Source organism: Telmatherina bonti, assembly GCF_933228915.1.
Source record: "Telmatherina bonti genome assembly, chromosome: 8".
NCBI lineage: Eukaryota > Metazoa > Chordata > Actinopteri > Atheriniformes > Telmatherinidae > Telmatherina > Telmatherina bonti.
The window spans coordinates 19,047,341-19,062,652 of NC_136626.1; the positions used below are offsets into that span (position 1 = coordinate 19,047,341).

Here is a 15,312-nt window from a genome sequence, read left to right on the forward strand (position 1 = left end):
TATGTTTGCTACTATAGTAGTTGAGCAAGCAGGCTTTGGTTTCCACAGATGTACAAGTTATCTCTTCATCGTCCAGGAAATGCACTCAAGAGTTGCTCTGAAGTGCAGACTAAAATCTAAAGGTCAGACGTTTCTCTGCATTTGAAAACATAAACAGTGCTTGAGTTTCACAGTTGATGTGGAATAAATAGAAAAAAAGAAACTCACAGATGTGTATACGTTGTTCAGCCATAGAGACTGTATACACAACTCAGCAGACATGCTGGATTCCATGTGTGACAACTCTGGCAGCAATATAATTTTTACAAACTCTAATAATAACAGCAAAGAATAAGAATAAGAATAAGAATAAGAATTTTACTTTGTTTTTCCAAATTAAATAATTAATAACTCTAGAGGTAGGCTACTGGAAAGCAGTGGGCTGCTGTGTTTCAGTGCCTGGGAAGCAGCTGGGGGTACAGTGGGGGGTATTTAAAGGGACTGATGTAAACGTTTTGAAACACAGCAAAGGTGGTGAAATCATACAAAATGGTGTAATTACTTGTTAGATATGCTTCCTTACAAGAGCACAAACCTGATTCAAAAACTAAAATAAGTCCAAACAAGCAGATATTATTTTACTCACAGGTCAGGTTATTTTGAATAAGATCATAAAATCATATAATCTTACTTTGTGTTCCTGAACATGTGTCAGAAAAGGAGATCCTGTCTTTGAATGGTCTGTAAAAACAATATATTTGGGACAATATGCCCCCCAAAAAAAAACCTTGTCTTACCCAAAATCCGTGCTGCAAAAAGGGACTGAACTTTGTGCTCTTTGACCATCACATACAGTAAATCATTTCTAGAAACTGTGAGTGTGAGTTTGCTTTTTCAAGCTGTCTTTAATGAACGACTGGCAGTGGGCATAGAAGAGAGAAGAGCACCACCTACAGAAATTCAAGAGTGATGCCTCTGCAGGAATTTGAAAGCAGTCATCTTTACCTCAGAAAATGAAAACAAAAGGACAAACTTTGAACCTCAAAGACGACCACTTGTCATTGAGCACCCCAAAGTCATACAGTGTGTTGCAGTATAAGTTACTGTCATACCTGGCATGAATCTGTTCAGGGAAAGTGTCTGTATTTGACTCAGACTTTGCATTCAAAGATTTAAAGGGGTTCATTATTATATTGTTAAAATTAAATACACAAATTTTCCATGTGATTTGGGTCACTTATGCAAAACACTGTGGACATCTTATGGTCTACTTATGGTGACACTAAAGTCATTGCAAGCGCTACAGTAAGGACTGTGTGAAATGGAGAAACTAAGATCCGTGTATGAAAATATCCACCCAGACTCATTTCATCTTTCTCTGTGAATCATTGCTATTCATCTGTGGAGAATAGAAGGGCTTTATGTTCACTCTGTGCATTATTATGCCACTACTGCTCAACCTAGGACTGGATGTACACAGTTACATACCCTGGAGAATAACAACAGTATCCTTCTCAACAGAATAGGTTAAAGTACCATATTTCAGTCCAAATAGATAAAATTGGTTTAGAAAACAGTGATGTTGAGATACCAAATTAAGGGATTATTTTTAGTTAAAGATGGAAATTGTTTAATTCAAACAAATCAGATTAGCTCAGTTGTGTATGTTTGTATGTTTACGTGTGTGATTGTTTTCATCATAGGCTTGTAATTAAAGCACAGTTTGATATGATCCACATTCACACAGGTGGATCAGGAAAACACAATTGTGTATCTAAGATGTGTTTAAATCTGTTTTCAGTAAAGTTTATTAAGTATGTTTTTGTATTATTTTCTCCATTTTATTAAACTGATGACCAACCAAATGAAGAACGATCACCATAAGCAAAGAACATCAGATGAGATGACAAATTTCTTCACTTTGTCCCATGGTATGTGTTGCATGTGAGGCCGTCTGGCCGCATCATCGCTATTCAAATCCAAACAAACCCTCTGCCATTGGAGGCCAGAGGGTTTTATGGAAATGTACCTCTTACAAGTATGTGACGACTGTGTGTCGTGTGAATTTGCATACCTGCATTTTACAAGGCTGTTCATACGAGGAAAGGTGGGTGTATGCTTTTCAAGGTTAGTTTGCATCTGAGTGCAATGTCCTCAGTGGCAATGTAGAGCCATTCCACAGAAAGGTGGAGTGCATGCTTCTGAAAGGACTGCCTCAATGTACGCCCCACTGTGTCTAACACACCACTAGCAGTGTGGATGGACCACTTTCTATCTCCCCTGCTGATCTCTCAAGGGGCAAAGGTTACTGCAGCAATGAGAGCTGATGCACTTTCTTGAATGGTTAGAGGGTTTGTCCATCATCTCCCCCAACCTTGTCAGATAAATATTAGTCATAACCACTTTTGAAGGGACATTCATTACATGTGTCTTCTCAAGAAGCTTAATTTTAAACTTATCTGTCAAAGCTTTGAACGGCATTTCTTGAAGTTGGATGAATATGTGCATCCTTTGCTCCTCCAGCCTGAGCTGTTGTCTGTGACAACCTGGGACCTGGTGAGCAGTTCCAAGACATTTCCCAGCGTTTTCACCAGTTATCCATCCTTTCTACCTGATACTGCTCAATATTTAATGTATTGCACCTGAGAAGCAGACTGACAAAATAAAAGGGTTTGTTTTGTTTTTAATCATGGTTATTGAAAAAAACCTTGTTATTGTGAGTTTAACTTAGACAATCAGAAATGTGTAATATCAAATTATGGCAAACTGATCTGAGCTCATTTCTACATAATAAAGTGGAAAAATAAGGATTTTTCAATACACATTACAACAACATCAGAATGGCATGAAAATTTTTCTGTAGCTTTAGAAGACAAATGAACCAAGGTTATAAATAAATTATTTTGCCCAACTGTAGAGGAAAGAGTGGCAAAAATTACGAGAGTTCGTAAGACAAAGCAAAGCCATTGGCAGACAAAAAAGTGGATAAGCTCATACAAATTTATTCTAGTCAATAAGAAATTGTATAACCTCCACAAATTGATAAACCAGTTATTTAAACTGACTAATTTTAGTGCAAAATATTTCAAAATACAAGTATGGCGATGTTCAATGAGCATTTGGTGGTAAGTTTTGTGCATAAACTAGATCAGAAAATTGCCAGAGTAGAGAAAGTTCAATATGCTTTAATTCGGTGTCATAGACCTTTGATTTTTCAGCCAAAGATAGTTTAAGACACGACTTGGGAATGTATGACTTGCATGTGCATTTCAGTTGGTCTTCATTACAAATAAAGCCATAAAACTCGTCATATTTTTCACAATCAATGTCAAAACATTGAAAATACATTTTAGAACTTTACATATTGAGTTTTGAAATACATATTATTCAGAAATGCATTAGTTATAGTCATTTGTTTTCTGTAGCGCTTATTTCAATTCAGTGTTGCAGGGAAGCCGGAGACTTCAGGTTGCTAATCCATTACAGGTATTTCTTACTAACTTCTCAAAAATGTTTTATTTGTTTTGATTTGACTTGATTTGATCAGATTAAGCCATACATTTTCTTTAAATATGGCTAATTAACATTCTGCCAGTGTTATGACTTAATGGCAGTGACTTACAAACATACATATTCTGAACATTTTTAGCATTAGTACGGCAAAACATAAGGAATGAATGTGTCTAAAATAAAGAAAAGGTCTATCACATACAGCTAATACAATGACAATACACTGTCCAAATGACTCTGTTAAAACCAAGCCTTTTTTCTACAGCGAATATTTAACTCTTTTCTGCGTGTGTGACTCATGCACAGGCTGAGTGGCGAGGCTGCAAGTAGTTTTAAACTGACCCAGTACAAGTGCAAAACAAATGGTGGCCATGGAAACTGTTGTCATCCAATAGGAGAGCAAGATATGGGTGTGGTTGACTGACTGACGTGCTCTTCTGTCTGGTGAATGAATAACTTTTTTGTGCACTCATACTACAAGTACAAAAAGGAGCGGATTTATTGAAACTTTCCACATAAAGATAGAAATGCTTAATGCTGCAAGGCTTCAAAGTGACACAGATAAATGAAGCTGTGTATAAGATCATAAACTGTAAGCCCTGAAAGGTAAAGTAGCCCTGAAAGGTAAACACCAATTTTTGCTTTAGTGGAAATTTGCTTCTGTATGTGTGTGGCATTGTTAACATCTATTAACATTTGAAGTACAAAAATTTTTTTCTAAGTATTTGAAAGACTTAGAATGAACTTCATACCTCTGAGAAGCTCATACTATTTCTGTAACTTTTTTAGTTCATCATAGTCAGGTTGATCCTGATAGTCACAGTCACTTCTCGAGGCCTACAAATGACTTCTTTGGATAACTTTCCCACAGGTATAACCCTATAACATTTCAAACCAATGTGCAAAGTTCTGGGGGAAAACAAACAAAACAACGAGTTGGACATTTTAGAGAGAGAAGCCAAAATTCTTGGGATGAACATCTTAAACTTTAACCCAAACAATGCATTCACAAAATCTTTTCCAAACTATGAGATAATCTGCACGAACATATTTCTTTTCAGGTTATCCATTTTCTACTGCTTATCGGAAGTTGGGTCAGAGGGTCTGGAAAACTCAGAATTCCCTTTCACCAGCCATTTCTTCCAGTTTATCTAGGGTAAGGCATTTCTTGTTCAGCCAAGAGACATGCTGTGCAAAGGGAATATTATTAATCCCTCCATCACTTCCTGAACTTTCTACTACCATACTCGGCACACGTCTCCAGGGAGGCATCCAGGGGACATCTCAACCAGATGCCTGGGTCACCTAATCTGGCTCCTCCCAATCTACTCTAAGCTCCTCCCTATATAGTTTCTCTCCCCTTACTCTAAAGGCATAGATAGGAAATTCATTTCAGCTGTCTGTGTTTGCAATTTGTGATTTTGTTCCGATTCTGTAACCATACCAGATCCCTTCAACACCTTGGAGGTGCCTAGAATTTCTGTCCATTTAAGTTATAAAGATTAGTGACAAAAGACAACCTTTGCATCCAAACCTCACCAGAAACAGATTACTGGTGGAAATGTGGACCAGTTGTACAGGAACCAAACAGCCTTTTCCAAATGGTTTGGCACTCCATACTGGAGAGGCACTCCATACAGGACTTCCTAAAGGACACTGTCAAAAACTTTTTCCGAGTCTACAAATCACATGTAGACTCCATGACTCCCTCCAAGACCCTACAGAGGGTGTGGAACTACATACACACTTCCATAACCAGAAGCAAAATCCTTAATCTGATGTTTAACTCCTTGCAAGAACCCAATGATAGGATCACCAGTTGGAACACAACCTTCAGTCCCTCTTCTATAAAAGGGGAATCACCATCCTAGTCTGCCAGATCAGGTGAACTGCCCTGATATTCACAGGATGCTGCAGAGATGTGCCAATCAGGACAGCCCCACAGTTTTCTATACATGGAGGAACTCTGGGTGGATTTTATCCCCCTTGTGGCCCTGCCACAGAGGAGTTTCTTAACCACATAGGCAACCTGAGCCCCAGAGAAAGGAAAGGCCCAGACTCTGCTTCCTCATCGGAAGCCAGATCAGTGGGATTGAGGTTGTTTTTTTAATTATACCTTCCACCAACCCACAATATAGGGCCAGGGTCAGAAGTGCCCCATACCAACTTTGTGCAGTGTTGACAGTGCATTGGAGCCATCTGGAACTCCATGACCTCACCAAACTCCTCCCATATCCAAGGTTTTCCTCAGTAACTGTCAAAGCTGATACCTTACAGCTTCTTCAGGAGTCCCATGAGACCTAACAGACCCAATAGAACTCTTTTAATCTGATGGTATCTCTCAGTGCCAGTATGCATCAATAGATTCTGGAGTTCTTTTAATGACCCTGACCAGCTTTGCCAACTCACCAGCAGGTGGTGATCAGTTGACTACTCTGCCCCTTTCTTCATCTGAGTTTCCAAGACGTGTGCCCTTAAGCCAGTCACAATTCATTCATTCATTCATTATCCTAACTGCTTAGTCCGATGAAGAGTCACAGGGGAGCTGGAGCCTATCTCAGCAGTCTTTGGGCAAAAGGCAGGGTACACCCTGGACTGCTCGCCAGTCCATTGCAGGACAGTCACCATAGAATCAAATGAAAAAATGTGTATTTTTTCTTGTCCTATGTTCATTTTACAGTTTGTGTACACAGACTGAGAGGAATAGAGGGTATAAAAATATCAGGATCACAAGAATCATGTGGTTCCCTGATTAATGGTTTCCATGGAGCAAACACAAACACAGGCACATGGAGAACACTGTGACCGGCTGGGTTGGGCTTGTGCTGCAGAAGTCAAAGGTTTGATTCCAAAACTGACATCATTTGCAGATGTGTGCCCCTGTGATGACTGATTGATGTGATGGCTCTCACTGACTGTGGCCCCTTAACCTTTAAGTGCTAGATCCCTGAACTTCCGCATAAAGGACAACCACTCTCTTGACCCCATCATGTATTAGGGCAATGATAATGTACATTATTATTATTATTATTATTATTAATAATAATAATAATAATAATAATAATAATAATAATAATAATAATAATAATAATAATAATAATAACAATAATAATAATAATAATAATACACTGAATCATGAATATGGTAAAGTTAGTCTTTGACATATCCAAGACATATGGACCAATACAAATCACCATGTGGTGTTAATTTTAGAGAAAGTATTTCACATTTTGTCTGCTATTTTAAATAAATATTTAAAATATTAAAACTGACACTTGGAGGGTTAAAATCTTTAAATGGCTGAATTTTTGGTCTTTTTGGTACGTTTGAATGTGGTCAAGATATTTAAGAAAAAAAAAAAACTAAGTACAATAACAATGTATGATAATATTATAGCGCTTTTTGCTAGTGTCTAATCGTCACCAAAGACCCATCCCACCATCCCACTAATATTTACTATATGGAAAATAGTTTCAGTTTAGTATAGCAGTTTTTGTGTGTGAACGTTTTTGGCCACAAAAGTCACAAAGGGGTACAAAATTTTAGAAGGGCGCAAGGGTTAAGACACTTGCATTTAATTTTCACTTTCTTATTGGTATTTTCCTGTTCTTTAGTCAAGGTTCTTCCTTGTTTTTCCTTTGCTGAAGCAAAGGAATGATGTTGTAATTGCTTCTGAATGTTAAGTACTTTGAAAGAAAAGTGTGAGAGAAATTTTAACATTCATAATGAAATATACATGAGCGTTATGTTTTGCAAGAGCAGCGGTGTATAAACAGGTAGAATGGTAGGTTTACTTCAACAAAGTGCACAAATAGTGGTCAAATCTTTAGGGCACCGCGGAAAAAATAGGCTGTCGAGGGTTTAGTCATTATAACAAACCGTGATATTCCTCCGCCAAGTAGTATATTATGCAATGAGAAAGGAAGACGAACCACGACCTAGGCGGAGTGATTAGGTGAGGACTACACCCAAGCGCCTGTCTGATTGCAGCGGCTTCTCTTCGTTGCCTAGACCAGAAGAAAGCCGGGACGTGAAGGAGCCGGGGGGGTTTGCTTTCTGGAGGCCTGTGAACCGCCGATAAATACAGCTTTCTCTCAGCTTTTTCGTCGTTCAGGAGACGATTGTGATTCAACTTAATCCAACTTACCTTTTCCAATTTCACAAACATGAGCTGGCAAAGCTACGTGGAAAACCTGATGGCTGATGGCAGCTGCCAGGACGCGGCCATTGTTGGGTACACGGACGCCAAATACGTCTGGGCTGCTTATACCGGCGGTACCTTTGCCAACATAACGGTTAGTATTCTCTGTATGTCATTATCTAACAATTTCTTGCAGCAAAATGTGCGTTTTTTGTACATATGTATTTGACTGCATAGCCAGGCCTCGTTGAAAGAGTGCGGTACACATGGTATCCGGTGGTCACACTTAAGATGCAATGGCAGGCAACGCTGCCATTGCCTTTTCAGTCCAGCATTTAGATTCGTGGTTTTTTGTTTTGTAAAAGCACAACGAACTGCTTGTTTTATTGTGGTAAAACCTACTGCTAACTTAGATGGCCAAGAGTCGCGGCACAAGAAATTGAGCTAAACGAGCTAACTGACCAATGTTGGCTAACCGCATCAAGCCATGTTTGCTTGTCATACCGGTCAATTAAGATGAGCAAGTTACTGAATATTAACCACTTTAAATAGTTCGTTTTAAACAAATACTCAGTACAATATGAGAAGTTATGTTTGCGTTAAAGGAGGTTAGCAGCTGAACAATAAGCTACACTTCTAGCCTTTCTGAGCAGAAGAACTTAATGTTCGCAGCGAGCTGTAGCTCGGTTAGCTTTATGCGGGCCATTCTCTATGGGAAACCATTAGGAGCTAATGCTAAAAGCTCAAAGCTAACGGTGCACACACGCGCTCCTGACGTGCGAGCGTGCCGCTGGTCTTTCCCCCCCACAGTCCGGCTCCTGTGAATCACATACCGCCCCTTTTTTCTCCAAGATGGCGGATACACTCCCAGTTTCTAATTCATTTTGTTCTTAGAAACTGGTTAAGATGTTTGGCCCCAGCATTGTACAAGCACCGTACCGTTTTAGAAAAAACAAACAAACAAAAAAAAAACCCGTATATTAATTTTAAATGGCTGCAACACGTATTTGAAATTAATTTGAAATCTGCTTTGTTATACAGTCTTCTAGCGTTTTCTTGAGCCTCCATTTTGTCAGCTGCATTAGCAAACAACTTGCCTTTATATTTAATCGGTATGATAATTGTATTGCAATTTTTAAAAGACTTGCCTTTCAGTACATCAGCATACGCTTTATGAGGATAAGTCATGCTGCGAACCAAGAAGGAATGTGCCGCCTTAAGCTAAGGCTAACTGGGAGTGTCCACCCGGCAAGCTATCGCCTCGTTAATATAAGAATAACAGGTTTTTGGTTTTTTTTTTTGTTTGTTTTTTAAATTTCCCTTTGAGGATTAGTAGTGTGTTTCATTCATTCATTTACATGGCTATAAACATGCTTTCTTGTGCTTGTCTATAAAGTATAGATTCCTGACTTTTTGACTGTATGACATAGCGCCGACCTGTCGCGGGTTTTCAGCTTCGTTTCACTAAATCGTTTTTAGATGTATGTTTTAGCACGTACCGTATAGCACATACATGAACTAAAATCTGCCAGTCTCTCTTTGAAACATTAAAATTAATTTGGATTATGTGTTTAGATTCGTAACTAGCATGAACATACGTTTTTATTCAGTCTGCTTAAACGTAACAAATCCTGTTGCTTTTCAGTAGATTGCTTCAAGTTGACGCCATGTATCAAATCGACGGGGTGGGTTTCTCTTTATTTTTTCTCTCTCTGAACGGGGTTTTCTGTAAGTAAACTAGCTGTATTTAGCATGTGGGGCCTGGGCGTGTGGCTAGCCGCCATGCTAACGTTATCTGAGCCTGTCGAAATCCCGACTTTCCGTTTTTTTTTTCCTGACGGCTTTCGTGTGTTCAGTGACTCTGCACTTCTGGACTTGAAGGCCCACGCCTTTTTGTTTGTCTGGGGGCTTCAAATAAGCGCCATTCTAAAAGCAGTTGCCTTAAAAGTTATGCTTTTGTTTTAATGTAATCTTAATAGTCCGATTAGTGAGAGCAGCAGTGTTTGGACTGTCTTTCAGATTAATTTTCTTTTCTCTTTGGTTTGCTGAGGTTGATTCTGACATATCAAGACTTGCCACTAATGGTGCAGTGTTGGTAGCTGCATGTTTGGACCTGTCCAACCCTGGACAAAGCAGTAGATTTCTGTTAGTATTGCAATAAAGCACCAGTTAATAGTGAACGTGAGCTGGGATTAGACCATCGTGAGATGGGTTAGTTTGACCATATTGATGTGGTGTTGCAATAGTAATCCATTTAAAACTTTTGTATGAAAAGACAACCTTTTTGGAAAAGCTGAATTCTAAAAGGATTAACCTTTTTCTGGACAGTTAACCAAAACGATCCCAATAACTAGTATTATAAAGTCCAGCCACATGCAGTGATCACTACAGTCATGTGTAAATGTGTGCCAAGTGCAATGTGAACATCTGAAACGGTTGTAAACAGTTTTTCGATTCAACGTCTGAAACAGTTGTAACATGCTTCAAGTTTGGATGGAAAATGTCCTGAGAATGTTTTCTAGTGGCTGTTTTCAAAATGACCTTTCATGTATGCAAGGTCCCCCCCCCCCCCCCCCCCCCCCCCCCCCCCTCTCTCTCTCTGCTCCTCCTCCTCTTCTGAGTAGTGTTACGTTAATTGAAATACTTCTGCTCATCCACAGCACTCTGATTTTAGCTTTAGCATTCAAAATAAAGAAAAAGAATATCTACCTGACATGCATTGAACTTGACCTATTTATCTGACTTTTTATTTTGTTTTCTGCCAGCCTGACGAAATCGATGTGGTAGTAGGAAAGGACCGAGAGGGATTCTTCACCAGTGGGCTGACCTTAGGCAATAAAAAGTGCTCAGTAATCAGAGACAGCCTCCAAATTGACGGCGACTTTACAATGGACATCCGGACAAAGAGTCAAGGCGGAGAGCCAACATACAATGTTTCTGTAGGCAAAGCAGGCAAAGGTGAGCATAATGAATCGTCCTTGTTTTCGTAGATACATTTTAGTTGTGCCATAGTACCATGGTAGCTTGCTTTGATGTAGTGCCATTAGTTTACTGTTGTAGCCTGTATGTTGTGCGTGCATGTGGTACAGATGTTGAATATGCCTTTCCTCAATATATGGCAGGCATCTGTTACTGGGTATTGACTTTGTGTCACATAATTTGTAATGGGGGTGTGAGTACATTGAACGTTAGGATAAGAATTTAAGATTACTTATCACCTAAGAGGAAATTGAGACTTATTAGGTCTGAATGAAGTAGTTTTTGTAGTCTGTTTAGCTTGATGTGAAATACATAGTGACTTTATTGTAATATAAAGTGACCAAAAAAAAATGTTTTGTTTCTTTCCATCCTTATGAAGTATCTTGTACCCTCCCAGGGAAATAGTTTGTCAACTTGTTCCATTTTTACTGAGATTTGTGTACAGTTGCCATTGTGTGTATGAAGTTTTAAAAGTAGGTATTTAATTCTATGCTGGGCCTTAAATATTTAAACAAAATGTCATCTGTTTTTGATAAACTAAATGTCTGTTTTACTGTAGCCTTTGAAACCTGGCAACCTAACAACCAGAATGAAACCAGCCATCTATGTCTACTCCATGACATGAAATATTTTTCCTCAAGTCATTTTAGTTATGCAAACAATCGGGTATAGTATGTTCAGAATTGCCTATAGCAGCCTTTGTTTCATACCACTCAACGTAGCTCATAAAGTGAGCTCATCTGAGTTGTTAGTTTTTCATGTCGTCTGTATGGGCCCCTATGTTGTGTCCGCCCTATTCTTCCCAGAAGTCCCTAAAGCTCACAGGTGAGACTGAGTCAGAGCAAATGGGGATTCCTCCTCCTTTTTTTTTTTTTTTTTTTTTTTTTTTCTCTTTTTCTACTATGAGCGTGCTTTCAACCAGGATATCCTATAAACTTCCTTGAACTGCATGCATCTTTCTTCCTGGTTAACACATCCACTGTCAAACTATGAATCTGTTCCCCTGCACATGTGTTTGGGTGCTTCAGGGTTTTCACATGTATTGAGGAGAGGTACCTCAGGCATGCTGTTGCATGTATGTTGCATTAGTGGTGGTTAGTCTTGAAGCTTCACTTTCTTATTCTTTGCTGCTGGCGTGACTGCATTCTACACAAAGAGCCTATTTATTTTATTTTTATTTGTACAGTCTGAAGAAGTAGGAGTCCACACTGGCCCACTCACTTATGGCTGTGCAAAATAAGTCAGTTAAATGTGCAACAGGTACTAGTTAGATGGATGTGTAGTATAGAAGTTGGTGTAGAAAAGGTTCAAGTTTTCCCCCAAATTATGTCCAGTGTGTGTTAGACCAGTCCTTAATAGTAAATGAGGTGAACTAAAACTTTTGCATTCAGTCTTTATAACCAGGTCTTTATCTTCAACTGTAAGTGGAATTTTATTCATACAAAAATTTATGTCCACCTTCCCATTATGTTCATCTTGGCTTTTAAACTATAGAAAATTACTCTTAAAGGGAACCAGAACTGCCCGAGTCAATTCGTTGGTGTAATCTCTCTGTAGACATCTGTTGGTGTTGTCAACGCAAACTCAGTCTCACATCTGCTTACTGTGATCATTGAGTGTGCACTCACAAATGGCTTTGCATGTATCCTTTAAATATATTCCCCTGTTGCACTTGCTCTCTTACTTTTAATGTGACTTCTTGTTTTTTACAACCAGCAGCTCTGATAAGAAAATGAAGGTTTACCCTTACATTCAAAAAGGCGTCGCTTTGCTTTTTTGTGGCATTGTCTGCCTTCATGTGTTTCGTCTTGCCTGCTTGGCTCTGTGCTTTTCTCACTTTTGTGATCTCTGCACACCCTCTAAATGTCCCTTCTCTGTCTCTTTTCTTTCAGTCTTGGTCTTGGTAATGGGCAAAGAAGGGGTCCATGGAGGCGGATTGAATAAGAAGGCATACTCAATGGCAAAATACTTGAGGGATTCAGGGTTTTAGTTTAGATGTAGCTTATGTGATGTAGTAGAGGGAGAGAAAATTAAATAAAAGAAAAACAAAAAAACATAAAACTTACAAAAAAACAGACAAAAAAAAAAAATAGCTGTCAGACCTGCATCCCCCCCCCCTTCCCTCCCAAACAGTCCCATTAAACAGAATCCCAGGAGCGTTTCAAACAATGCAGTTCAGGCTCTGCCCCCACAATGTAGCCCCATATTTAGCTAAAGTGGACTAAGTGTGTTTTTTCTTTTCCAGCTATGCTATCATCATGTCTGTTCATTTTATTTTTTTTCCTTTGTGTACTCCAGCATTGGTTTGTGTCATGGGGAAGGAAGGTGTCCATGGAGGGCAGCTGAACAAGAAAGCATTTCAGATGGCTGAATACCTGAAGAAGTCCGGATACTAAAGCAGCCTGTACCCAGCTACCTAGCCGCTCACCCTTACCACCCTGTTGCAATTCACACTACTTCCAGTCCTAGTTTGTAGCTTTTTTCTTTTTGTTTTTTGTTCCTGCCTTTTCTCCATTTTTATTTTTAAACCCCTCCTCCGTTACCCTCCCCATTCCCTTCACTTGCGCTGTGTATCAAGCCCCCTTCAAGCATTAAGTTGATCCATGAAAAAGATGAGCATGTTGCTAAACAGGATGTCATGACAAATCTGTTAACAAGACCAGCAAAAAAAAAAAAAAAAAAAGATTGTGGCAGAACACTTGGGCTACAGTGTCAATTTGAAGTAGATCTTACTTTCTTTTGTTTGATGGTACCTATCACTCAATCCTCCCAGTACCCAATCAGACACTCCTTCCCTGAGCAGCTTATGCCTTTTGGAGCACTTGAGCAGTAACACAGCTCATCATGTCTTCCTTTTTCTTTTTTTTCTTTTTTCCCTCTATGTCCAGGAGGGGAGACTGTGCATATCTCGGACCACTGTCAATTCCCACACTCACCACTACACACCCCACCCCAGGGCCTCTTGCCAAATTTCTCTATACTTCCCCATTTGGCTTGCTTAAATCAGGCGACACTACAAACTTAATACTTTTTTTCTTACCTAACACTAACACCACAGTCCATCTCCTCTTCCTCCCAAATCCGTGTAATGTCCTGAATCCTTTTTATATAGAGGGGAGGGGTTGTCTCTGCATCGGATCAGTTCAGTTAGCCATCATGAACCAATTTTCTAAGTGTTTGTGTCATTCAGATGCAACTTGCATCTTTACTTGGCATTACAACCTCTGTGATTACACACAACCCATGGACATTCCACAGTAACAATGGCTCAGGCACTTAAGACTGTTTTGTTTGCTTGCTCCTGTAAATTTTTCCCCCTTCTGAAAGCCTGCCATTTATTTTGAAAGTAGATATCCCAGCATATAACCATCTGAAGTGTGTCCAGTGCCCCCCCCCCCCCCCCCCCCCCCCCTTAGGACCAAGTGTGGTTGCAGCTTGGGTGTTTATACAATTGCTCTAAATTATGGGACGGATGACTTTGTTTTGTTTTTTCTTTTTTCCCCCTGGGTGAAACTAACAGCAATGTTATGATTGAAATGGAAAAAAGCTACAGGGCAGGTAGGGGTGGGCGTATCAAAAGAAAATCCTCATGTCTACTATTTAGAAGAAAATGCATTTGTACAAACCATGCTGTGTTGACAACTATGTAACTGTGGAATAAATTGCCTTCTACTTTTGTAGTCAGCTGAGCTCTGGGGTATCACATGGTCTGTCCATGCTCAGTGCTAACTGTAACGTCCAACTGATAAATGACTAACTTAAAGTAGAAATGACACTCAATGGGAGATGGGTTAGTTGGAACAATGATGCTCATGGTTGTCTTGTCAAAACTTAACTACAGAACCTGTGTATCCTGTGCCATAATGTAGAGATCTGTTATAAGATGGATTTTATCCACTGTTCACTAAGGAGTCATCCACTTTTTTCTTTCTTTACACTTCAGCTCCACTGTTTAGGCCTTGTGGGATATGTATACTCATAAAGAGTAAAGGAGAAAAACAACTGTTTCAAGTCCTGTTTGCCGATTTGTTCATTTTTCGTCACTTCCCCCCCCCCCCCCCCTTTCTTGCATCTGGGATACAGTCTTTAATGCATCTGATTTCATATGCATAAACCAAGAAATGCCATAAATTGATTTATCACCTTGTTTACAGACAGATCAAATAAATTTATTCCAACCAGACAAGTGCATACTGTCAATTCTTTAGAGCTTTTCTGGGAATTTTTGTATTTTGGGGAAATGTGCTTTGTAGGATTTATGTGGTAGTTACAATGTAGTCATTTTTACCATTTTCTGTAGTTTTGCTGGCTTTGCTACTTTAATATCGGATTGTATGAAGAATTGACTGTATTACACTGACGGCTTAAAAATTTGTATATGTTTACACTTAAAACCTGAGCTAAATACTTTCAGCAGTTATTGGAAACTTATGGTTTGGTACTCATACTGCATGTCGGTAAGAGGGTGGGTTGAGATCATCTTGCTGTTCTAAATCACACAGACCTTGTGATTAATCTGAAGTGAGGCCAATAAATGAAGTATTTTGGTTTTGAAGCTGATATTTTTTTGGTCTGGTAAATGGCCTGACCTTGTTTGTTACAAGTTAATGGTGGGAGAAATGCGCATGTTTTACATGCATGTCCATTTTAAAGTTAGAAGTGACTGTCTTCTCCATTTTCAACAAATCTGCCTAAAGTTTTGT

The 15,312-nt window shown here is 39.2% G+C and overlaps 1 protein-coding gene across 3 annotated transcripts; it reads left to right on the forward strand.

The window, feature by feature from the left end:
• Positions 1-7,475: 7,475 nt before the first annotated feature.
• Positions 7,476-14,795, forward strand: pfn2b (profilin 2b). 3 transcript variants are annotated; one of them, XM_079245440.1, is made up of 4 exons: positions 7,476-7,784; positions 10,396-10,588; positions 12,502-12,557; positions 12,908-14,795. In XM_079245440.1, the coding sequence occupies exons 1-4, from the start codon at positions 7,656-7,658 to the stop codon at positions 12,953-12,955; spliced, it is 426 nt and encodes a 141-aa protein (XP_079101566.1). In that variant the 5' UTR covers positions 7,476-7,655; the 3' UTR covers positions 12,956-14,795. The 3 variants fall into 3 exon arrangements, with proteins under 3 accessions (XP_079101566.1, XP_079101568.1, XP_079101567.1); XM_079245442.1 differs by having other exon boundaries at positions 12,502-14,795; XM_079245441.1 differs by lacking the exon at positions 12,502-12,557.
• Positions 14,796-15,312: the final 517 nt, after the last annotated feature.

Excerpts from the sequence above, each read along its gene's own strand:
- pfn2b (XM_079245440.1), top strand. The coding sequence starts at position 7,656 with ATGAGCTGGCAAAGCTACGTGGAAAACCTGATGGCTGATGGCAGCTGC. Across the intron at positions 10,589-12,501 it reads TGTAGGCAAAGCAGGCAAAG|TCTTGGTCTTGGTAATGGGC; the intron begins GTGAGCATAATG and ends CTTTTCTTTCAG. Across the intron at positions 12,558-12,907 it reads GAGGCGGATTGAATAAGAAG|CATTGGTTTGTGTCATGGGG; the intron begins GCATACTCAATG and ends TGTGTACTCCAG.